General features: G+C 50.0%; 1 protein-coding gene across 2 annotated transcripts in view; it reads right to left on the bottom strand.

Annotated features, from left to right (window-relative positions):
- The window catches only part of SNTG2 (syntrophin gamma 2), a 229955-nt gene that overhangs the window by 94553 nt on the left and 110704 nt on the right, over positions 1–24698 (bottom strand). For both annotated transcript variants that reach the window (XM_066237602.1, XM_066237603.1), the window contains one exon: positions 1274–1411. In XM_066237602.1, coding sequence (XP_066093699.1) covers positions 1274–1411 — 138 coding nt within the window. The remainder of the gene's footprint in view (positions 1–1273; positions 1412–24698) is intronic.

Here is a 24698-nt window from a genome sequence, read left to right as displayed (position 1 = left end):
TGGGGGATTGTGCTCATGATGTGGCCACATTTCAGCAAGAAAAGACTTGGAACCCTTGTGAGAACTGGAGGTGGACAACGGGGGTGGGGGTATCCTCCAGAATGAGGAGTGGCCATGGCAGGATGAGAGAAACCCGATCTGGGCCCGAGATTCAAGAGAAGAAAGCAGGAGGGCGGTCTTGGACCCATAGGGAACATCTGGCTGGCGCCAGGGTGGGCGCTGGGGCCACAGGCCTGTGGTAGGGGGCGGCGATGTGGGTATGGACAATGGAAGAAGCAGGATCCCATGTGCAGGCACAAGCTCTGCTGCCCGGGAGGAGCCCTGCATGCCTCCAAGGTCAACACAGCCCTGTGTCTCCAGTTGGGGGCACGTCTCAGCAACAACCCTATGCTGGGCGGACAGCTGTGCCCACGGAGGGAGGTCTGGAGGATCGTACACATTTCATTTCCCAGGCAAAAATCATGAGGTCACAGAAACCAGAAAAATAAGGGGTCTCCAGAGCCCCTGCCTCCAGAGACACCGCGTGAACTGGCAACATAACACGTAAGTTTCTCACCCATAAGAAAACTTCATTTGTGAGTCAGAAGTTGTGATTTAAGCCAAGGACCACACGTTCTCAGAGAAGCTCATCCTCACACCCCCAGTGGTGCAGGGACAGACCTGACACTAACTCTAACCCTAACCCTAACACTAAATCTGTCTGCTTTGGTCACTTTGTTAGATTATCTGTCACATCAGGTCTTCTGAACTCCCAATGAGAATGTCACGTTTCCTGCTGGGGCATCTGCGGCTTCTTTTTGGTAAAGCTCTTTACGGGACTCATGTCAGCAGAGAAATTAAGACAGTCAGGGAGCCTGACCTGTGGTGGCGCAGTAGATAAAGCATCGACCTGGAAATGCTGAGGTCGCTGGTTCGAAACCCTGGGCTTGCCTGGTCAAGGCACATATGGGAGTTGATGCTTCCAGCTCTTCCCCCCCTTCTCTCTCTCTGTCTCTCCTCTCTCTCTCTTTCTCTGTCTCTCCCTCTCCTTTCTAAAATAAATAAATTAATTAATTTAAAAAATGTATTTGGAAGTATTGCTTCCACTTCAATATATATATATATAAAAAAAAGACAGTCAGGGAGAGTAAGTGACATAACCTTGACAATGACAGCTTGCTCTGTGACAGCCAAGTCAGCGCTGGGCATGTGCACGCAAGGGCACCATCGTGCGTGTGGGCCCTGGCTCCTCTCGGGAGTGTGGTGCATGGTGCCTGGAGATGTGGGCACTTACATTTGCATGGGGGTTGCTTCCACTCACACAGACGACATCCTGCCTCTGGACTGTCAGGACCTCTCTCGTCAGCTTCAGCCGTACATTGTAGGTGTGGCCAGACGCTTCATCATGCAGCAGGGCGATGCCAGCTTTCGTCTGCAGACACAGGCAGAGCACACAGCAGGTGAGGGCGGCAGGCAGGTAAGGAGAGGGGGCAGGTAGGGGGCAGGTGAGGGCGGGCAGGGCACCCACACTGCAAGCTGCTCCTTTCCAGCAACTTCCTAAGAACGGGTGTGCACACCCAGCAGCCCCGGGCTGCACCTGCCAGACTCCTGGCAGCTGGGGAGAGAGTGGGGGGGGGTCTCGGCTCCAGGAAAGAGAACGGGGCGGGGGGGTGTCTCAGCTCTAGGAGCAGCGCAGCGCTCGGGATGGGCAGTCAGCCACACCTGTGTACCGATGCTACCCAGCGCTTCACATTTGGTCCAGAAAAGCAGTCGTGTCTGTGCTGAGGGGTGATGCTGAAATGTCACCTAGATCCCCTACCCTGTGATGCAGACACAGCCTGGCCCCTGTACCATAGCCCTTCCTCAAGCTTCTCCCTTTCCACCTGCCAGTCACTGAGACAGACCAGCCAGGCCCCACCCCCGGCAGGGCAGCACGGCCTCTACCCTTCCTGCAGAAGGGGCTCCCGTGCAGGACTGTCTGGTGAGCAGCCCAACACAAAGCTCCACTGCTGCCTCAGTGGGTCCTGACCGCATGCTGTCCATGGCACAGCTGTGTTGTCCCTTTTAGTGTCCTAGTCACCACCTACACGTGTGCGCGCACACACACACATGTACACATGCATACATAGATGTGCACGTGTGCCTGCACAAACATGCACACGTGCATGCATGCACACAGACACGCATATGCACATGCGCACACATGCATAAACACACAAAATAATACCAGATAATGGCTGTAATTGAAAAATAAAAAAAATAAACTGAATGTTGGCCTTTGCCATTCAAAAACAAAAACACCAAAAACAACAAAAGAACACCCTGTAACTTCCTGTCCTGCTACGTGGCAATGTCATCACTCTGGTGTCTCAGCCCTAGCAGGGTGCCCTTTGACCTGCCTTTCCCAGCCTCTCATCTAGCCCACCAGCAAATCCCACAGACCCTATCTGTGAAATGCATCCAGACTCACTCCGACAGCCACCCAAGTCACCAGGACAGTCACAGCATGCACCTGGGACCTGGTCTCGTTTTACCTGTGCCCCCACTGAGTCCTGCTCTTAGTGCATTTGCCCTGATTATTCTGAAGCAAGCATGTTTACTCCACTGACTTGTTGACATGAATTACAGGAGGAACACTAGTTACTGAAAGAAACTTTAAAATAAAAGCTATGAAAATGCACAGGGCAGGGAGAAGCCCAGTGAACAAAGGTCTCGTCTAAGTCAGCCAAACGGGCAGGTTTACAATTTAGCCCAGTCTTCAGCCGCACAGAGCAAGGGCACTATGCATGGCGCTCCTCGATGAAGAATTCCAAACCTGACATTGTCTCTGTATCTTGGTCTGCTCGGTCTGTGCAACAGTCAACATTACAGGAGGTCCCCGGGCTGCAAACCAGATAGCTTCTGTGGGTTTGAAAATGCTCAAGTATTTATGTGCACAAGAAGGTAAAACTGAATACTATGTAAGACAAACACCTGTGTAAGTTGCATTAAATACAATAGATAAATGTGCCTTTTCCAACTTACATACAAATTCAGCTTAAGAACAAGCCTATAGAACCTGTCTCATTTTGTTATGAAGTACCTACCTGTTGGGCAGATAAAATATATTATGCTCACTTTGTTAAAGATGACGCTGCCCATGTAGAAGCCTGTCGCCCAGGTGATATTAATGTGTGTTGGGGGTGGGCTGTGGGAAGGCAGGATCCTTGTAACCTGGGGCTTGGTTTTAGGACTAAGCCTTTCCCACCCTTTTTGATGTGGGGTGGTACAATCCCATCATGCCTCAGATAAGTGATTTTGTATCAGAGACTTCTTTATTTGTATATTGGATTAAAGGTTTTGATTTCTGCACTATGAAGTGGGGCAGACCAGGACCTTGCTCTCTCGGTTTCTGAGATTAGGATTAGAGGAGAGAGCAGAGAGAAGCCATGTGGAGGAGGCCAGGAGAAGCAGCCAAGATGGTGGGGTGCTGAGTGAGAAGCCAGTTTGTGCAGAGTTTGTGCAGGAAGAAGGAAGGAGATGGGGAACAGAGGTGAATAAGTCTGGTGAGCTAGAAACCTTTGATTCTAGGACACTCAGATAAAGTCAGTAGCTTTGTGAGCACTGAATGAGTGGGTTTTGGAGCCCAGTGTGTGTTTTTACTTGCCCCCTGGGTGCAAGCTAGGATTAAAGATGATTGCTGTAAGGCCAGGAGCTGCCATCGTGGCCGTTCACATGCAGGTTCCCATTGGATTTGGGCAGACAATAAAGAAATGGTGGGGCCCTGGCTGGTTGGCTCAGCGGTAGAGCGTCGGCCTGGTGTGCGGGGGACCCGGGTTCGATTCCCAGCCAGGGCACACAGGAGAAGCGCCCATTTGCTTCTCCACCCCCCACCCCCTCCTTCCTCTCTGTCTCTCTCTTCCCCTCCCGCAGCCAAGGCTCCATTGGAGCAAAGATGGCCCGGGCGCTGGGGTGGCTCCTTGGCCTCTGCCCCAGGCGCTAGAGTGGCTCTGGTCGCCGCAGAGCGACGCCCCGGAGGGGCAGAGCATCGCCCCCTGGTGGGCAGAGCGTTGGCCCTGGTGGGCGTGCCGGGTGGATTCCGGTCGGGCGCATGCGGGAGTCTGTCTGACTGTCTCTCCCCGTTTCCAGCTTCAGAAGAAAAAAAAAAAAAAAGAAATGGTAGAGGAGTCGGAGGATGGTGGGCCATCCTATTTATTGGTGTCTCACCAAGACAGGCAAACCACAAAAGAAGACAAGGGAAAAGTAGAAAACCAGCTTTTCCCATGAAAGGCAAGGGATCAGGGAAGCCCCTGCAATCGTGATAGCAGGAACTGTGTGAGCAAGTTCCTGGTCTGTCCCACTTTATAGTGTAGAAAACCAAAAACCCTTAATCCAATATACAAATAAGGAACTCTCTGATACAAAGTCACTTATCTGAGGTATAACTGGATTCCTCATAAGAGTGTACCACCCAGATCATACAATCAGTCAAGGGTGTGGGGAAAAGCTTAGTCTTAAAACTAAACCTTAGGCTACAATGACCTGGCCTGCTTATAGCCTGTCCCCCACACTCAATACAAACCACAAGTGAGCAAACATATATATCAATTTACAAACTTATTTGACCAACATTCCACCCCTTTTGCTCACTTCACAATCTAAACCACAAGTATCTTCCATGATGGTCACTGTGCAAGGAGTGGGATATATTGCATAAACAGAAACAGTACCAACTACAGCAATAGGATTAACAAATCAAAAGCTATGGGCGAAATGAGAGAGCTGTCAGAGGCACTAAGAGAGGCAAATCTTTTCCCTCTGGCAGAATACAGGCCAGAGTTTTGTCTGCAGACAGCACGGTAGCTGGCACCAGAGGCCGCCCTGAGCGGGCATACCAAACCTTATTGGCCAATACACCAGCATCTACTGGTTCTATGTGTAGTAAAATAGAAGAACTCATTATTGGCCATAAAGAAATTACAAAGGTGCCCTTCATAATGCTGTCCCCTTGAGCACTCAAGGGATAATACACTTCTACCTTAGGTGGCCAGCTGCTGGTTGCCCAAGGAGTTAACTGGAGGTCCACCTCTAGCCCCTTTCCCCATGGTGCCAACAAGGCCACCCACCTCAGATGGGAGGCCTGTACAGTCCAGGGCCAAGTCCATTGAAGCTGTTGTCCTTTAAGAAGGGCTGTTGGAGCAGGCAAGAGCATGTTGCCCTGCTGTCCGAAACTTGGCTTGAGTAAAATGTCCTTGGTGCGTATCTGCAACTGAATGGGGGCAGCTGTCCGATGCAGGAGGGCCACTACTGGAGCTGGGCTTCCCCGTCGAGGTCGCTCATTCAAAATCCAAAGTACTGTCCATAAGCGGCGTGTCCATCCAGTAAGGGAGCTGGTGCCCCCCTCCTGTCGCAATCCTTGCTTTAAGAGTCCATTATACCACCCAATGATACCAGCAGCCTGGGAGTGGTAGGGAACATGGTACTTCCAGTCCACCCCCAGCTTTTGAGCCCGTTGCCTCACCGTTGAACCAGTGAAGTGGGTACCATTGTCACTTCCAAGGACCAGCGGTCGCCCATATGCTGCACTCAGGCGGTACAGAGCCTGTATGACTGCCCTCTGGTCAGGGTTACGAGCAGGGTAAGCAGCAAGCAGCCTGGTGGCAGTATCTACACAGGTGACTGCATACTGGTACCCTTCTGACTTTGGTAAGGGTCCAATGATGTCTATCTGCCATAGTGTCAGTGGGACATGACCCCTCTGGATCTGTCCAGGTGACACCAGTGGTCTCCGAGGGTGCTCCTTGGAACATACTGCACATTGCTCACAGGCTGCAAGTACCTCTGCATAGGACACAGGCAAGTTCCAAGCTTTAACCGTAGCCCACACAGTTTTCTGTCCCACATGGAGCAGGCGCTGATGGAGCCACTGCGCCACTTCACCTGCAGGTGCAGTCTCCAACCACGGCACCCTTGCCAACGTATCTGCCTCATCATTGTCAGGATGGGCTAGAGGGGCATGCCCTGTAACATGATATACTGTCAACCTGCTTCTAGTGTCCTATTTCCCATAAGTCCTGCCACATGGCCTGACCCCATAGTGGACAGTGCATTACCATCCACTGATTAATGTGCCAAGTAGCAATCCAAAGGGCCAGTCCATGATAGACAGCCCAACTGTCAGTACCAGATCACCAGAGGTGAAGGTTCATTATGGGCAACTAGCCAAACAGCTCTTAATTCTGCCCATTGGCTGCTTTAGCCTATACCCATGTCCATCCAAATAGTCTCAGAGGCCAAATGGAAGGCTATAATCATCCATTTGGCAGGTTGGCCCCTGCCAGAACCATCAGTATATCAGGCATCCTCGGGGATGGGCACCCGCCCCTCCTGGTAGGGACTGACTTCAGGTTCTGCCTCCTGAACCCCAGGTGCACCTGACTCTAAGGTCGCATAGGTGACTGGACCCAAGACTCCCTGCAGTTCTGCCCTCAAAGGGCTGGTGCTAAAAGCACAGCGTTGTTGCAGGTAGGCACCCCACTTAGCCAGGGTGGACATTTGGGCCATACTACTATGTGGTTTGGTTGCCCAATCTCTCATCCATCCTGCAATAGGGTATGTTGTCTTGACTGTAACTGGTGTTGTGCTCTCAGTGGCTAGGAGGGCAGCATACACAGCTGCCAGCTGCTTCTCCACTAATGAGTAATGAACGTCAGCACTTTTCCACAATTGGGACCAAAACCCAATAGGTTGCCGTGAGCACTCTTTCTGCTGCCACAAGCTCCATCCAAACCCCTCTGAGGTTACATGAACATCCAGCTCACAGGGCCTGGCAGGATCAAACACATTCAAGGTCTGGGCCACCTTGACAGCTCTCTTAGCTGCTGCAAATGAACCTTATACCTACTCAGTCCAATCCCAACGAACCCTCTTCCAAATAAGGTTGTACAAGGAGCATAGTAACTGAGCCAAATGAGGTATAAATGCTCGCCAATACCCCAACAAACCCTAGAATTCCTTTAACTGTTTTACTGTAGTGGGCATGGGGTATGCTTGGATCTTATCTATAACTGCGTCAGGGATAACTTTTGTCTTACCCGACCAGACAACTTCCAGGAATTTAACAGATAACCCAGGTCCTTGTAATTTGTTCTCGTTGACTGCCCAGCCACATGCTTTCAAATGGGATAGCAGGGTAGGAACTGCTTGCTCCAATTCTGGAAGAGAATCACTAGTTAGCATAATATCATCAATATAATGGTACATGCGAACTACCTCTGGCTGTTTCCATTTAGCCAGGTCAGCAGCCACCAGCCCATGGCACAAGGTGGGGCTATGCAAACAGCCCTGGGGTAACACTGTAAAGGTCCATTGTCTCCCTTCCCAACTGAAGGCAAATTGGTCTTGACTCTCTGCAGCTATATCAATAGAGAAAAAAGCATTGTCCAAGTCTGCCACAAAGTGGTATGTTCCCAACTCATGGCTTAGCTGATCCATCATGTTAGCTATCGAGGAAACAGCAGCATGCAAAGGGGGAAAATCTTTATTAAGTTCTCGGAAATCTACTGTCATTCTCCAGGTTCCGTCTGGTTTGCGCACAGGTCATACTGGGGAGTTGTAAGGACTATGTGCTGGCCGATCCCCACCTTTTCTAGTTCAAGGACTGTCTCTGTGACTTTTTCATAACCACCTGGCAGGCGGTACTGCTTAGTGTTAGTCACACGCCAAGGGATGGGTAATTGCAAAGGGGAATGTGATGCGTGTCCCCGCAACACTGCCTTCACAACCCTGATCCGCAGCCAGAACTCCCCAGCTGTAGTTTCCAACCACAGTCCTTGCAAGACATCTACCCCCAAAATATATTTAGGAATAGGAGATACATACACCTTATATGGCTTAGGAGGCAGTCTTCCTATCCCCAATAGAATAGTTATTGGCTTCACTTGAACAGTTTGGCCCCCATAACCGTCAATGGCCACTGGGGTCCCAGTAAAGTACTCTGGGTTCCCATAGAGGAGGGACCATTCTGCACTTGTATCCACCAAGGCCAACACCCGTTGTACATTGGAAGGGGACCAGTGGATAGCCAGTTCCACGTGTGGCCTCCGGTCCCCGCCCACCCCCGTTAGACGGGTCCCTCGGCCCTTTTCCTATTCAAACTGGTACAATGGGTCTTGGGAGTTCTCCTCTCCTTCGGCCGTCTCTATCATATAATCTTGTAACCGAGCTGTGCGTGCACCAAACGTTTTATTGGTAGCTGCTGGGGCCTTTCATCTCAAAACTCTTAAACTTCTGTTCTGGTTTAAGCTGCCACCAAAGCTCCAAAAGAATTTTATTAGACTGGCCATCCAACTTCCCCTTATCTACTCCAGCCGCAATCAAATCTACCCACATCTGCATTTGGGTAACCTTTACAGGCCCGTTTCCCTTGTTAGTTGGGGGGACAACATAGGCAGCAGCCCTCACTGCTTTATGATCCCGAGCAGCCTCCAGCTCTCCCAAATCTGCTACCATCTGTGTAACTACATTGATGGGCTGCCCCACATAGGGGCCCAGGATAGCCACAAGTGACCCAAAAAGGGCTGATGGGGCGCTAGCAAGGACAAATTCCCTCATTTTTGCCGTAAACACTTCCTCGTCTGGCCCACGGGACCCAGGGTTAAAAACAGCATTCTTCATATCTAGTTCCCGAAGGACCTTTACTAACTCACTGTAGCACTGCCACCAACTCATTGCCCCTGGCAATTCTCCAGCATTCTGACAGACCATACGAATGGCAGCCATCACCCATTCTAATAGGGTATGGTCTCCTGGGTTGCCATGGCAGTTCTGAGACGCTGCTTCAAGGAGGAGTGTGTGGTAATGGTGGCCAATTTCTCGATCTCTGTTCCGGAGAGCATGATGCCACCCACCCCTATGTCCCATAATCGTAGTAACCAGGCTAACCAGGGATTCAGTAGGTTTCTGCCTAAATTGTGCCCCAACTCCATCAGCTCTGCCTGGGTATAGGGCCGGACCACAGAGTGTTCCAGTACCTGGGCAGGAGGCTGTGGCTGCTCCTGAGGGACTATTTGCTGCTGTGTTTTTACCTTCTTGGAGACCACTGGTCGGGCTCTCAGTGTGCATATGGCAGCTTCAGCCTGAGCCTTCTCATCCTCAGAAGAGGAGTTGTAAGGGCCTGTTCCGCTGACTCAAAGACAAACCACTGGCACGGATGCTGCTGCTCCTTTGGCGACCGTTTAGGCTCCTGTGGCAGCTGGCTTTTGGCCAGAAGCTGAAACTTGAGCTCTTGAATCCGCTGGTGCAAACATTCAGCTTCCAGGGCAAACTGCAACTCATGAACCCGTAATTCCTTCTCCAGTGCTCGCTCCAATTCCAGCCTTTTCTGCCGTTCGATTTGCAATTCATACTGAAGCTTTCGACCTTGGGCGGCTTCTTGCACAGAACTCCTGGTTTCCTCTTGAGTAAAGAACACCTAGCCCTGGTCGGTTGGCTCAGCGGTAGAGCGTCGGCCTAGCGTGCAAAGGACGCGGGTTCGATTCCAGGCCAGGGCACAAAGGAGAAGCGCCCATTTGCTTCTCCACCCCTCTGCCGCGCCTTCCTCTCTGTCTCTCCCTTCCCCTCCCACAGCCAAGGCTCCATTGGAGCAAAGATGGCCCGGGCACTGGGGATGGCTCTGTGGCCTCTGCCTCAGGTGCTAGAGTGGCTCTGGTCGCAACATGGCGATGCCCCGGAAGGGCAGAGCATCGCCCCCTGGTGGGCAGAGCGTCGCCCATGGTGGGCGTGCCGGGTGGATCCCAGTCGGGCGCATGCGGGAGTCTGTCTGATTGTCTCTCCCTGTTTCCAGTTTCAGAAAAATGCAAAAAAAAAAAAAAGAAAAAAAGAACACCCAGCCACAGCCCCTAAAAGGACAGCCATGGGGAGCCAGAACAGCAACCAGTCCTCTACCCCACCCATCAAGGGTGGCGGCCCCATACCAATCTCCAAATCCTACAACAAACTACTCCAGTTGTAAGGCCAGGAGCCGCCATCGTGGCCATTCACATGCAGGTTTCCATTGGATTCGGGCAGACGATAAAGAAATGGCGGAGGAGTCGGAGGATGGTGGGCCATCCTATTTATTGGTGTCTCACCAAGACAGGCAAACCACAAAAGAAGACAAAGGAAAAGCAGAAAACCAGCTTTTCCCATGAAAGGCAAGGGATCAGGGAAGCCCCTGCAATCGTGATAGCAGGAACTGTGTGAGCAAGCTCCTGGTCTGTCCCACTTTATAGTGTAGAAAACCAAAAACCCTTAATCCAATATACAAATAAGGAACTCTCTGATACAAAGTCACTTATCTGAGGCATAATTGGATTCCTCATAAGAGTGTACCACCCAGATCATACAATCAGTCAAGGGTGTGGGGAAAAGCTTAGTCTTAAAACTAAACCTTAGGCTACAATGACCTGGCCTGCTTACAGCCTGTCCCCCACACCCAATATAAATCATAAGTGAGCAAACATATATATTATATTTACAAACTTATTTGACCAACAATGGCCCATCAGCTTTTGGCTCCATTGTTTCTTTACCAACTGTCAGAATCCAATGTGAACCTGCATGGGCCGGGCGGCTGTGATGGTGGCCCTGGCTACTGGCTTTACAGTACTGCAACCCAGATTCTGAAAGGCACTGTACCTCATTTCATCGAGTTCACGTAGAGACACTCAGTCCAGATAAATTTTGCAGAGTTTTGTTAGAGGAGAAGATTTACTAAATATGCCGGCCGCATACGGCTGACAGGGGGCATCTGCAGGCCCAAACTGTGCAGTGCCAAAAATAGTTCAGGGGCTGTTTATATACCCTTGATCACACATGGGCGGGGGAGAGCATGACATCATGGTATGAGCTGGCAACATTTGTTTAGGGCAGGGGTCCCCAAACTATGGCCACGGGCCACATGCGGTCCCCTAAGGCCATTTATCCGGCCCCCACTGCACTTCTGGAAGGGGCACCTCTTTCATTAAATACTGTATTTGTTCCCGTTTTGTTTTTTTACTTTAAAGTAAGATATGTGCAGTGTGCATAGGGATTTGTTCATAGTTTTTTTTTTTTTATAGTCCGGCCCTCCAATGGTCTGAGGGACAGTGAACTGGTCCCCTGTGTAAAAAGTTTGGAGACCCCTGGTTTAGGGGATACACAGAAACATTAAGACCTTTAAGGTAACACAATCAAAGATGTTTACAAATCTTTCAAGGTTTATCTTCCCTCACTAGCCTATAGATATTTTACTCTCAAGATTCCAGGGAGGGGGAGGAACTGCAATCAATGCAAGGTGGTATATAAATTCTGCTTCCTATTGAAAGAGAAAAGTTTCTAGGTTAACCTTTATTTAGATTTGAAACTGAATGACCTATTGTTCTTGCAAGCCAGAAACTTCTACATTCTTCTCCCTCCCCTCCCCTCCCCTCCCTAAAGGAGTGATGGGACAGGAAAGCCTGATAGGAAAGCCTGACCTTTTCTCCCAGAATATCAATATCAATTTTCAGCTCTTCTGGCACCTTACAACAGTTTGTCACCCAGGAGGTGCCTGCAGAGGAAACTCTCCCAGACCGACTGCAGACACTGTACACGGTGTAACTGACACTGTATGGCTTATGCAGCTTTAACCAACTACTTTTACAATACGTAAAAAAAAGGAAGTTTCTACAGAGAGCACAGTGATGTCAGAGAAAGAGTCTCAGACAATGACCGAATTCATCCAGTTTAGTCACGGCTGGCTATACCCATTTGGACAGTTTACCTCCCTTGTCCGGCTTCTATTTCCTGGTATGCAAAATTAGGTAGTTTCATCCTTTATGAGACCACACAGGGAGCAAATGAGATGGTGAAATCCTCCTGGGACCCACGGCATCCCAGAACACCCCAAGACAAGGTTCAGAGATGAGTCGGGGCTTTGTGAAGAGGGGCGGAGCAGCCCACCTTCTGTTCTCCTGCTGGCTGTGAGTGCCCACCTTTGCTTCCCTTGTCAGATAGCCCTGCACAACCCCCCAGGCTCCCACAACCTCCTGGCTGCCCCAACCCCTCTGTGCCATTCCACGGGAGCATGTCACCATTCCATTCCTGTTACTTGCTGCCCTGTCATACATGTTCCATCTGCCCAGGCAGGTGTAGCCCCCAGGTGCACAGATCATATTTCCTATAACATGTGCATTGCCCAAAGCACCTGCCACAAAGATGTGTCAGGAAACTGTTTGTTTGTTAAATGTGTTACAATACTATGATGCTTCACTCATTGTGGAGCAGCTCCAAAGTAATGTTTCAATTTTAACCTAAAGCTATTAAAAAGAGAAGTGCTATTGTACTCTGGGATAACCCTGTGAGCATCGCTGGGAGATATGCACTCTGAAAATACTAAGCGCTTACTGGTTTATCTAGCGTGTTTTATCTTTTGGGAGAGCCAAGGACATCTTCTGTAAAGAGCACAATCTGTCCTTTAATTAGAACAGCGATACATTTTGTCTCCACAGACATAATGAACACGTATTTGAGGAAGAAAAGAACGTCCCACACACTCAACAACCTCCTGCATCATCTGAGGGGGCCTTCCCACCATAGCCTGAGCCTCGGACCTCACCCTGCATGTCCTGTGCCTGCCGGGGGGTCCTGTTCATATCATGTGCCGCACAAGGCTTCGTGCAGAAAGCTCTGTGGTTCAAATCTGCGCCATCTGCTTCTGAGTGCAGGTCTGCTCACACCACGGCCGTCTTTACAAACGTTCAAAACGGAGAAAGAAACTGGATCCCATGGGAGATTTTCCCTGAATCGAAGGGTAAGTTACCTCTGTCCCTCCACGCAGAACACCCATGGAGGAGTGGGGGAGGGCCAGCTGCGGTCCCAGAGGGGCTGCAGGGTGCGCACCAGACACATCCATCCGCAGATGTAAACCTCCCGCCTCCCCAGTCCTCACCCCAGGGCCCAGGAGGAAAAGGGGCAAATATGATATCCTGTCATCCCAGACTCCGTGTCTCCCTAAGTGCACATGTTTCTATCGCTATTTGCAGAGCAATATACACATTACGTTTTTGTATGAGATTGGTACCAGTTACGCAACACACACACCCGGAAATGATCAAGACAGTTAAGTAAAAGGCACTTTTCTCCCTCTCTTAGCTGTGCTTCTCAGAAAAAAATAAGCTGGTTGGATCTCTGAACACAATGCTTGCCCCCATTTCCTCTCTCAGAAACTGGTAATACTTGCCTCCTGGATATTTAAAATTCTTGCGATAAATTTAAGTAGTTACGAGGATTCATGACACGTAGCAACATCAGCAACATCTGGGCCTCCTGGGGGCAGGGGTGGAGAGTCCTGCACAGAGGGCCACCCTCCCATCTGGGGTCAAGTGTCCCCGTAACATCAGCCACGGAGAAGTGCACTTCCCATGGACATTCTGGGAGACCAGCAACCAGAGGTCAGTTTCTCTCCTTAAATGAGATCATGCCATGGATGTCCCTCAAAGCCTTGGCCGGCAGGGGCAGTGCTGGGGGGTGGGAGTGGGGGTGACTGTCCCTGCATGGACCAGCACCGCGGAGCTGGAGCACGCTTCTCAGAGGGAGACAGCCGCACTACCTGCCCCAGCCCAGAGCTCAGACCAGAGCCTGCTCTTCCCACTTCCTACCGAAGACAGGACGAACCGTGAGCACAAAACACACATCTGTCAGCTCACGAACTGTCCTGTTTGGGGGAAAGAAGATGCTTTCTCACCAGTTAGTACATTCGCCAAAAAAAACCCAAAAAAACCTCATCCGGTCTCTGTGTTTAACGAGAGCGGGCACACGGTCCTGGTGGATTTCTCTCGATGGAATGGACACGCAGTAACGGAGGGAAGGCCACCGCTCCCAGGAACCGGGCCTGTTTGCTCCTTCAGAGACCAGACTGTGTCTCAGGACAAGTGTGATTCATGGATATTTGCTTCTCTGGCAACACTTGATTGAATTTTATATCCTCACAAATTAAGCAGACTGCTTTCAGAAAGAAATGAACAACCGTTAATTCCCTGGGTAGAAAAATGACAGAGAAGATCCGTTTGCCCAGAAAATCTCCCTCAGGGAACGGCGTGCCCCAGAACCTCTCCTTGGTTCAGTTGCCGAAACCCCAAGAGGGAGCCAGCAGCCCTGTCCACCGCTGCCCGGTTCCGACGGTAACATTCCCACCCTGCATAATAGAGTACACTTGGACCTGCAGGCTGGAGGCCAGGCCTGTGGACTGAGAGTGGGATGTTCTGCTGTCGCGTGGCAGTGTCTGGACTTCCTGTCACCGCACTTGCGCTTTCCCTAAGTGCTCTGCGTCCCTCCCCACCAGGTCCACTGACACATCACAGAGGACTGGCCTGCCCATAACAGCAGAGCAAGCAGCCAGAAAGGCAGAGTGAGCAGCGTGGGCCCAGGGAGCCGGGAGGGGCCAGCAGAGAAGGTGGGTGACGCTCACTGAGGGGAAGGAGGCCATGGTGTTGCTCCAGCAGAGCAAGGCTGTGTGAGGAGCCCACACATCACTGAGTCACAGTCGGGTTGGTGCACAGTAGGGCTGCAGAGCCAGCATCCAGGAGAGGCTGAGACCCCACGCTTGGTGTGCAAGGCACCTCTGCCACAAGAATTGAGATGCATGAACCGCTGACGTGAATACAAACCGTGTGTAGGGACAAGCTTCATCCTGTGACCACCTTGTCACTCGGAGTGACACTTCCTGTTTTTCCCGACAGCCTTATCACCTCCTGACTTTTACCCACAATCCCCAGGGAACAGGACTTGGAAAAGCAGACAGTAGGTCCACAGGCACGTCCTGTGTGTGACATGTACAAGCAGCAGCTGGACAACAGTGGTGGTCAATCTATCTCATCTCCGGACCCAGATACATGTGTGGGCACAGCTTCGAAACATCAACTGTTCTCAAAGGAAAGTGAGGGAAACCTGTTCCTTTAACTGGTGGTAACTGGAACCCCGTTTCATATTAAAACCAAGCACACATTATGAAGTAGGCTTTTGTGTGAACTTAAAAAAATAAAACTCAAAGAATGAGGATGCTGGATTCCAATTAGGGCTCTGTCCACACAGGTGAGTGACCGTGCCAAATCCACGGAGACAGTGGAGCCGGAGAAGCCTGCTTGGAACGCATGTGTGTGCATGTGTACATACATGCATGGGCTTGTGCAAAGCGAGAGGATATGTGTACATGTGTGTGCACATGGGAACAGTGTGCCTATCTGCATGTGTGAGCACGTGCATGTGTTTGCATGTGCATACGTGTGCATGTGTCCATGGGTAGCGCTGGTGGGTAAAGAAGGGGGTGATTGGGGAAGGACACTGGACGCAGCCTGGGAGGCTGCCTCGTGAGCCACCTCTGCTCACGCATGCCATCCCTGCTCCATGATTACCAGCGTGGCCGCAGAAGAACACAGCCATTCTGTTCACTGGTGTAGTGCCTGGCCCAGGTCACCCTTCCCGGCTTGATGCAAACTCTCTGCTCATGACAAGCTGAGCTGCAGGAGGGTGCTCGGGAGGAAGTTGCCCGGACGCAAGGGTCAGCCCTGACAGCCTCCAGCTTCAGCCCCAGAAAGTCATACAGAAAATAAGACAAAAACCAGTGCTTCTGGCTCCTGGCAGGGCTGACATGTGATCAGAAAGTCAGAGGGGAGGAGGTGCTGGGGCACAGCACATACTTAGCTGGGTGTGGACATGGTCATTAACTCCCTGTCCCTCAGCACCTCACTGCAATGACTTTGGAGAAAAAGAAAGTATCTTAAGCAAGCGTTCACATCACCCCCTCACTTCTTTCTTATTTATCAATAAGTCAATTACACCGGACTGACCCACTCCTCACGCTTCCATCAGACAGCTCGGATGGGCTAACATTACCGATAAGACCTGGGGGAGGAAGGGAGCTCTGCAGAGACCCTCGTACTCTTGCTAAAGTTTAATTATGAAACACGGGACGAAAGCAGGGGATCATCATCCAAACCATGTTGTTTTGTTCACTCTGGCAGAGTCCCAGCGGCTGGGAGCCGCGAGGTTTCCTGACAGCCGTACCTTTCCCCCAGGTCCCAGGGCAGCAGAGCCTCCTCCATGAATTCTTCATTGGCAGGTGTTTGTTCATTTCCTCAAAGAGGCTTTTCCTTCTCCTCGGTGTTTACTATGAAAATAATCTCTCACTTGCTCACCTATAAAGAGGAATCTTCAGACAGTCATAATTGAAAATGCAATCCGACACATTTAACACCTTAGCACTTGGTTCGACGGGGCTGTGTAGGGTTAAGAATGAACTCTTAGGCCTTGGCTGGTTGGCTCAGTGGATGGAGTGTTGGCCTGGTATATGGATGTCCTGGGTTCAAGCCCCGGTCAGGGCACACAGGAGAAGTGACCATCTGCTTCTCTCTCCCTCCCTCTCCCCCTCTCTCCCTCCTGCAGCCAGTGGCTTGATTGGTTTGAGCATCGGCCCCAGGCACTGAGGATAGCTTGATTGGTCCGGGCAGTCGCCCCAGACTGGGGTTGCTGGGTGGATCCCGCTAGGGACATATGTGGGAGTCTGTCTCTATCTCTCCTCCTCTCACTTAAAAAAACAAAAAAGCTTGCTCAGTAGAGACCTCTCTGCAGCGCACGTGGGGCTGACTGGTCCCTGTTGCGGCAGCTGTGAGGAAGGAAACAACTCTAAGGAGAACAGGAAAAGACCGCAGACTACAGGATGGTTTCCCTCAAACCACTTGTGAAGATCATATTTCTCGGCAACAAAACTGTGGGCTCCTTCCAGCTTCCCAAAAGGCCACTTGACAGATGACAGACATGGTGTTTCACACACAATCGCAAAGACACAACAGTCTCAATGAGGCCAATGGAATCAAGGTGGTCAGCAAGACAGGACAGGAAACTCTGTTTCTTCCATCCATCAGGCCCCAAAATACCCCCTCCCCGTCCTGCTCCCAGAGTTTTGACAGTGTCTGCCCCACCGTCTGGCCTCTCTTCCACTGACCTTTACTCCTCCTCCTCACTGGACTGGTCACCAGCAGACCTATCTGTTTCCCACCACTACCTCCGAGAGTCACCAGGGTGGCCGCCAACCATAAGCTTATGGAAATACCTCTCAAGACATTTCCATTTTTCCTACAAGACTCTGAGCTCTTGTGAGCAGAAGCCCACACGGCTCTGAGTCATTCAGCCACCGGAGCCTTTTTACCAACGGAGAAACAGCGGGCGACGTTGTTACCCAGAGAGTTGGTTCAGGGCCAAGATGGCCCAGAAGCCATGCTCTGCGCTCCGTGGTAAAAGCACCCTTGGTGCTAGAATTTCCACATTTCACTGAAGAACCAATAAAGGTATGTTTAATAGTATGGGTTCACCTTTCTCAACGGAAAATTTAAAAAGTGATGTTTTTTAATCTGTTCATCTCATTAGGAGTTCAACATCATGGTTGTGATAAAAATATACACTGTCTGCAGCAGCTTCCTACAAAGGATGTGCAGCGTGGTCCCTGGAAGCTCAGCCCATCTGCATCTTCGTCCCCGTCCCTGTCCCAGCAGCCTGGAGCCCTCAGCTCAGCCCAGAGACACCTGTCACCTCAGTTTGGACTTGGCCACTGGAAATGAGCTTGTGTCTCAGAATTGGGGAAACAGAATTCAAAATAACATGACAGCTCTCAAGGAAACAAGACAATGGATGCAAATAAGCCTAAAATTTTAGAAAAAGGAGGTGCTGCTTTAGAAGGTGTTGCAGGAAACGCAACCTTTCAGCTTAGCAACATCTGCTCGTCCTGCCATCCAGTCAACTTCCATTTTCTGCAGTGTGACCCTTGAAATTGCCTCGAGCAAGAAAAATAGTCAAGTTTGGTCCTCCAGACTGAGATCTAAATTAGTTTATGATTAACAGATAAAACACAGGACCGGTCAGCGTCAGACCCGGGGCTGCATCTGTGCCCAGGGCCACACGGGCCGGCGCCGAGCTGCCCAGGGGCACTGACAGCATCGCTCTCACGGAGCCCCACAGCTCAGGACACTCAGCAAAGGTCAGCAATTACACAGTACTTTACTTCTCAGTTTGGCCGCCGTGCGCAGGTGCCTTACTTTGGCGGGAGGTGTTCCCGTGAGATGGTCTCCTCCTCCAGGGATGTGTTAGCTTTGCAGGGCAGTTGGAACAGTGCACACAGACCTGGCGCCTCACAGCAGAGATGAACCCTGCCACAGTTCTGGAGGTCGGAAGTCCAAGATGAACCCCCTCCAGGGGCAGCGGCATCCCGGGCTCGTCGCCGCCTTCGTGGGAACACCCTCTGCTCGGTCTCATAAGCCCTCGTCCTGGGGCTTCCCTCTCACACGAATCCTTCAGGAGACCCCTCTCTCTGGGCCTCTAAACCTACTCCCTCCCAGCTTTGCCATTCACATCCCCAGGGATGAGGAGGGCATAGCCTCTCTGCTTGGAGACCACCGTCTGACTGACTACAGAAGATACCTGACAACCTTAAGATTATAGGCTCCTAGAGTGTCTTCCTAAAGAAAATCACAGTGAGACAATCAGTGTCTCAGTCACAACACAGCCAAACCCTGGGGCAAAACTCCAGCAGAAACAGTGACTGTTACAAGTGGTTCACAGAATCCTACGGCACCGGGCTGTTTTATTTCTAGCCAATGAAGCAGCACACTGCCCCGCCACTGCTAGTAAGGGGCATCACATAAATTCTCCATGTCACAAGGCATCCCATAATGCAATGGTCCCATTATGACAAAGCCCATCAAACCACACCAGACAGAAGTTTGAAGTTTGGTATCTACATTCTCAGGGTCATATCTTATTACGAAGTTAGAAGTAGAAACTGTAGAAGGGCACATTGATTCACCTGTAATCAGATGCACCTAACAATGGTGGCAAGAAGATATGGTTGTCCCTGCGTTACAGATTTATTAACAGTCACAGAAATGGAACCATCACTAGAACTCCACAGGGAAGACTATACAGTTCTCCCCACCGCACAGGTGAGTCACAGAAACATTCGCCTGTCCGCGGTCGCCAGGGCTCACACGCCAGCCTCTGAGCTCCAGCTGCCACACTGACCAAGAACACCATCAACCAAAAAACATGGACGGGGCGGGAGGCGCCTGACGGAGAAACATGTTAAGAGAAGTTAGCAACTCACCTAAATGGGCCAGACCCACTTCACGTGAAAATAGTCTGTGGGTCCCTGTGGTATGGGCGGAAGCCAGGGATGACAAGGATCTGACACACGGCTCCTGGGTGACTGTCAGTGGCCTGCATCCGGACCACAGTCTGCTGTTCCTGTCACGTCTAACTCCCAGCACAAGGCTCCTAGCAGGTGCACAGACACCCTGTGTCATGTGTGTACTTTGTCATCACAAAGCAGTTTCCCACAGGACACGCAGTTATACCCTCACCACATCCCCCTTCTCCAGGCTGAGAAAGCCCGTGCCCACCCAGGTTCCCCCAAAGGTAGGAAGGCAGCAGACCCTTTGCGTTTCTACAACATAAAGGCAGAAGCTGGTATTTCGTTACTTTGTTACAAGGACCATGATTAAGGTTAGGACTAAACCCAGACTCGGATTTCCTTCACTGGAACCCCAGGAAGCTGTGCTGACCCCTCAGTGGCCAGTCCTGTTCCAGGACTACTCCGAATGCGCCTGGGCTCTGGATGTCCCCAGGGTAAGGTCTGAGGAGGTATTTCATATTTCTCAGTGCTTAAAAGTCAACCTAAGATAACCATACCATGAGAAGTCAAACAGATGGAGCCATTTGGTCAAGTATGATTATCTGGACCCATTAAGGATAATAATATTCAACAGGACAGAGATGAGGTATAGATGAGATGACCTTTTCCCATGAACAGTTATGCTGAATTTGTAAAAAGGATATTAAAAAATACCCGTTACAAAAATAAAAGATAGAATTTTATTCAAACCCAAAGCAGCTCATCACCAATATAAAATTCTCAGTAGAAGAGCCAGGAACACAACTGCCTCCCTCTTGCTCAGAGGACTGCACACCGTCAATTCACATAAACACTCGCTGATGCAGCTGGTGTGGGCATACTGGCTCCGACGTAGCAGGTGTACAAGGGGCTCGCCCAACCTCTGCTCCTTCTGGAAGCAAGGGAGCGAGTCCCAGTCAGGCACAAACAGTGTCACGGGCAGAGCTGAGCCAGGCCCCTTCGAAAGGCTGTGCCGATTTAGATGAGTCCCCAAGATTAGTCCATATTTAACCCCCCAGAATCCTGGACAGAGCTGGGGTTCCGGCGGCAGCAGGCGAGGGGTGTGTGGCTGCCTGGGTTGGAGGCCAGGGCTGGGGCAGACCTGGAGACAGGATGGAAGGCCCCTGGCGAGCTAATACAAAGCATTTATTTTCTACAGGAAATGTTCCGTCTTTCTGGTAGGAACACCTGACAATTATCCCACACTTTTAAACAGGTTATTTTCCTCACCTCTAGCTCAGTGGACAAAAATGTTCGACTACAGAATCTGGGTGCATTCACATGGTTATATTTTACCTATGACAATTCTTCAAATGGACAATAAAATATTGGCCTGCTAACAGCATTCATCCTGGAAATGAAATTTAATTCTTACCCATGATTTGTTGTTTAAACTATTTTGCTTGAAAAGTAATTTATCAGTGACTTGCTGGGACCAGAGGCACATCTGTATCTGGAGCTAGGGGCTCCGACCTAACACGCATGAAGAGTAAATCAGGGATGATGATGCTGAATTTTAGTATTTTATGTGATGCTATATAATAGTATAATTCAGTGCTGTCAGAAAGGATATCCAAATTTCAAGTGAATCTTGGTGCCTATCAAAACTAAGTAGAGTTGACCCTGGCCGGTTGGCTCAGTGGTAGAGCGTCGGCCTGGCGTGTGGATGTCTGGGTTCGATTCTCAGTCAGGGCACACAGAAGAGACCATCTGCTTTCCCCCCCCCACCCCTTTCTCTTTTTCTCCCCCTCCTGCAGCCATAGCTCCACTGGAGTGAGATGGCCCCAGGACACTGAGGATGGCTCCATGGCCTCTACCTCAGGCGCTAAGAAGAGCTCGGTTGCTGAGCAACAGAGCAGCAGCCCCAGATGGGCAGAGCATTGCCCCCTAGTGGGCTTACTGGGTGGATTCCGGTCAGGGCACATGTGGAAGTCTGTCTCTACCTTCCCTCCTCTCACTGAATAAAAAAAAAACAACAACAAAAAAAACAAAACATACTAGGTAGAGTTGATATCCAAATGTCAACAGTGTGGCCAAACTTATTCATTCACCACATAAGTGGCTAGTTCATATACCTCTACACTAGGTCTCCAGAGAGAGAGAGATGGGTGACATACCTCTCTAGACACTGTACCCAGAATGCCGTCAAAGCTCACACTTCCCTCAGGTGAGGCCTCTGAAGTTGAATTTGTCATGAGCTAAAATACAATTTGTGTTTTCTAACTGTTGAGAAGCATATTCATTTTTTGTCCTAATATTTACTTAGCTAAAAGCTAATTGTTAATTGTATTGACAGGATCTACAATTGTAGACTCTTTAGGAAATAAAAGCTATTTTACCCAATAACTTTAATTGAAAAATCATGGCGTCATGGTATTCCCAGCTTTTTTTTTTAAAGTGGATCTCTTCTTTCATTCTTTTTTTTTTTTTTTTAAAGACTTTATTCATTTTAGACAGGAGAGAGAGAGAGAGAGAGAGAGAGAATGAGAGAGAGAGAGAGAGAGAGAGAGAGAGAGAGAGAAGGGAGGAGCAGGAAGCATCAACTCCCATATGTGCCTCGACCAGGTAAGCCCAGGGTTTTGAACCAGCGACCTCAGCATTCCAGGACAACGCTTTATCCACTGAGCCACCACAGGTCAGGCCTCCCAGCTCTTTTTAACAGCCTTGAAGACAAAGTGCAGAGCAAAGAGGAAGCATAGGACTGCCTGGTAAAGGTGGCAGGGTCCTGGGGACAGGGGTAGCTTTGGGCAGGGGTGGCTCTGGGACAGGGGTGATGGTCAGCCCTGGGTCAGCAGAGCAGGCAAGCTTACTGTCTTGTTCAGAAATAGAAGGGATAAGCCGGCTTCCTGTGCCCAAAAGCAGCATTAGCAAGGACTGGGGGAAAGTGACATCCAGCGTCTGCTGAAAATAACCCAAAAATCTATCCAAAACTAGAATCTGAATGACAATGTGCACTAACCAGTGGGGATCAATGAAAAGCACACACTGTGAGAAGCGCCCATCTGCTTCTCCACCCCTCCCCCTCTCCTTTCTCTCTGTCTCTCCCCCTCCTGCAGCCAAGGCTCCATTGGAGCAAAGATGGCCCGGGCGGGCGCTGGGGATGGCTCCTTGGCCTCGGCCCCAGGCGCTAGAGTGGCTCTGGTCGCGGCAGAGCGATGCCCCGGAGGGGCAGAGCATCACCCCCTGGTGGGCAGAGCGTCGCCCCCTGGTGGGCGTGCTGGGTGGATCCCGGTCGGGCGCATGCGGGAGTCTGTCTGACCATCTCTCCCCGTTTCTAGCTTCAGAAAAATACAAAAAAAAAAAAAAAAAAAAAAAAAAAAAGAACAGCACACACTGGTTTAAAATGCAAACACACGTGCTATGAAATTCTCACGCATTTTCCTCTAAAGGATTTTTTTTAATCTTCCTTGTTTCATTTAAAAAAGAATACCTGTAGATTCTAATTAAACACAGAGTTTCTCAGGGTGTTGGGATCAGAGATTCAAAGTGACCTTCAGACCCCGCACCACACAAGTTCAAGTGAGAAAGGAAACATGGAATGTGGAGTGTCCCAGGCTACCTGAGGTGTCCAGATGTACCTGAGCTGGATCCGGCCACCAACACCCTGAACATGCAAAGCAAATATACCCACTGGTGCTCAGCACAGTGCAGGGCTAGGGACAGACAGGGGGCCTGAAGAGTCCTCTTCCAGAACTCACTTCCCGTGCCTGAGGCTACCATAGGCTACCTGGGCCGACAGGTAAGCCAAACATCATACCGCTATAATACACAGTTCTATGAAAAGCCCCAGGCAAGCAGGAGGCCAGCCCATGAACCAGACATCAAAAGCAGCCATGCTCTGGACAACAGCACAAGCGTGTGGGAGATGCGGTTACTCTCTGACATGCAAACCAGGAAAACCAGGTTTCAGGATGCAGGTTCTGACACTGGTTTTGAAATGTGAACTCAATGTCCAAACAGGACGCACACACAGAGGTCTGAGCTGAGTGGCAGCTGAGTGGCTGATGCCCCAGGCTGGGGGTCACGAGGGAGGGTGACAATCTGAACCACAGGGGCAGAGGGTGAGGTGACCTGGATACAAGGCCAGGAAACAAGAGAAGGTACAACAGAAGCTATACTCCAACTCTGAAAGGCAGAACTGAGGCTTCACTCCCCAGAGACCCTGAGAACAGAGAAGCAGAGGTGTGCTGGCTGAGACGTGGAGCCAGGTGCACATGAGGCAGGTCTGTGGTCTGGGGACACTGGGGCTTTGGTGTCTCAGGAATGGAGGCTGAAGGCAGGCTGCAGGTGACTGGGCAGCGACCAGGTAGAGTTGAGGGAAAGACCCCAGGAAATGGGCCCATATACCCACTTAATAGGTAAGGGGACTGGGATGTGAATTTATTCAACTCATAAGATCTCTTTCCTCCATCCCGATTATAAGGCAACTAAATGTCTTCATTTGTAACTCAGTCTATAAATCAGATTTTTTTTTATTTGTTAACTTATTTCTTTGACAGAATACGTTTCTTCGCTGGACTATACTCTGAGGCTGCCCGCACGTTAGCTTCTCTCAAGTGTGTCTCATGCGACATGCTGGGAGGTAGAACTAAATTAACATTGAAATTCAAAAGCCACATGTATGGTTATGTATTTATACAGACATGTAGTTAGAAAAGGTTGTTGTTCCACACATGCTGTTTGGGCAATCAGACATATTGACCGTCGATACTTTCCATAAATGAGCACAGTTTTCTAACTTGGATCTTGTTCAAATGGTCACTGGCAAACACATCTCCTGATAAAATGAGATCATGCCCCCACTCTGAAACAAGGGAATCTTGCTGGTGATGTCACAGACATCACGAGAAATCCCACAGCTGAAGCCAAAGATGAGTCAGCAAGGATGAGAAATGTGTCACAAAAGCTTAAGACACGTGGGCAGCCTCCCTAGGAGGGAGGTACCTTCGCAGACCCTACCCTGCAGTAAGTTGCCTAAGAGATGGCTGTTAGCAGGACAGCCACAACTTAAAATGACCCGACACACTGTCACCTACTCTAAAACAGCACATTGCCACCTGCTGCCACTTCAAGCTTCCTGACCCTTCCACTGAAGTGGTGTTATTCAAAATAAAAAAATAGGCTCTCAATTCAAATCTAACATAAACACGGGCACAGTGTAGAAATGGCTCTCCAGCGGCAGTGGGTTTACACCAGGAATACAGAGATAACCAAGCACAGAAACATGCGAACTCACCTAACTTAAAGCAAGTAAAGACAGGAAACAGCTACCCGGAAGGAAAAAAAAAAAAAAGAAGCCCCTGTACTGAACAAGAGACATTTACATTTGGCCAAATTCCCATTATTCAAACAAGCGGTCATTATAAAGAATGTGTTATATTTTTAACTTCAGGAAAAAAATATATTTATGACTAGAAATATAAGGTTTAAAACAATTTTTTTATCATTGTTCTAATTAGAAGCACTAAGTTCTCTTTCATACTTGAAATAATCAAATGACTATGCAAACTCAATGATATTATAG

The sequence above is a fragment of the Saccopteryx bilineata genome, chromosome 6, assembly GCF_036850765.1.
Source record: "Saccopteryx bilineata isolate mSacBil1 chromosome 6, mSacBil1_pri_phased_curated, whole genome shotgun sequence".
NCBI lineage: Eukaryota > Metazoa > Chordata > Mammalia > Chiroptera > Emballonuridae > Saccopteryx > Saccopteryx bilineata.
This window is presented reverse-complemented; position numbering and strand designations above follow the sequence as displayed.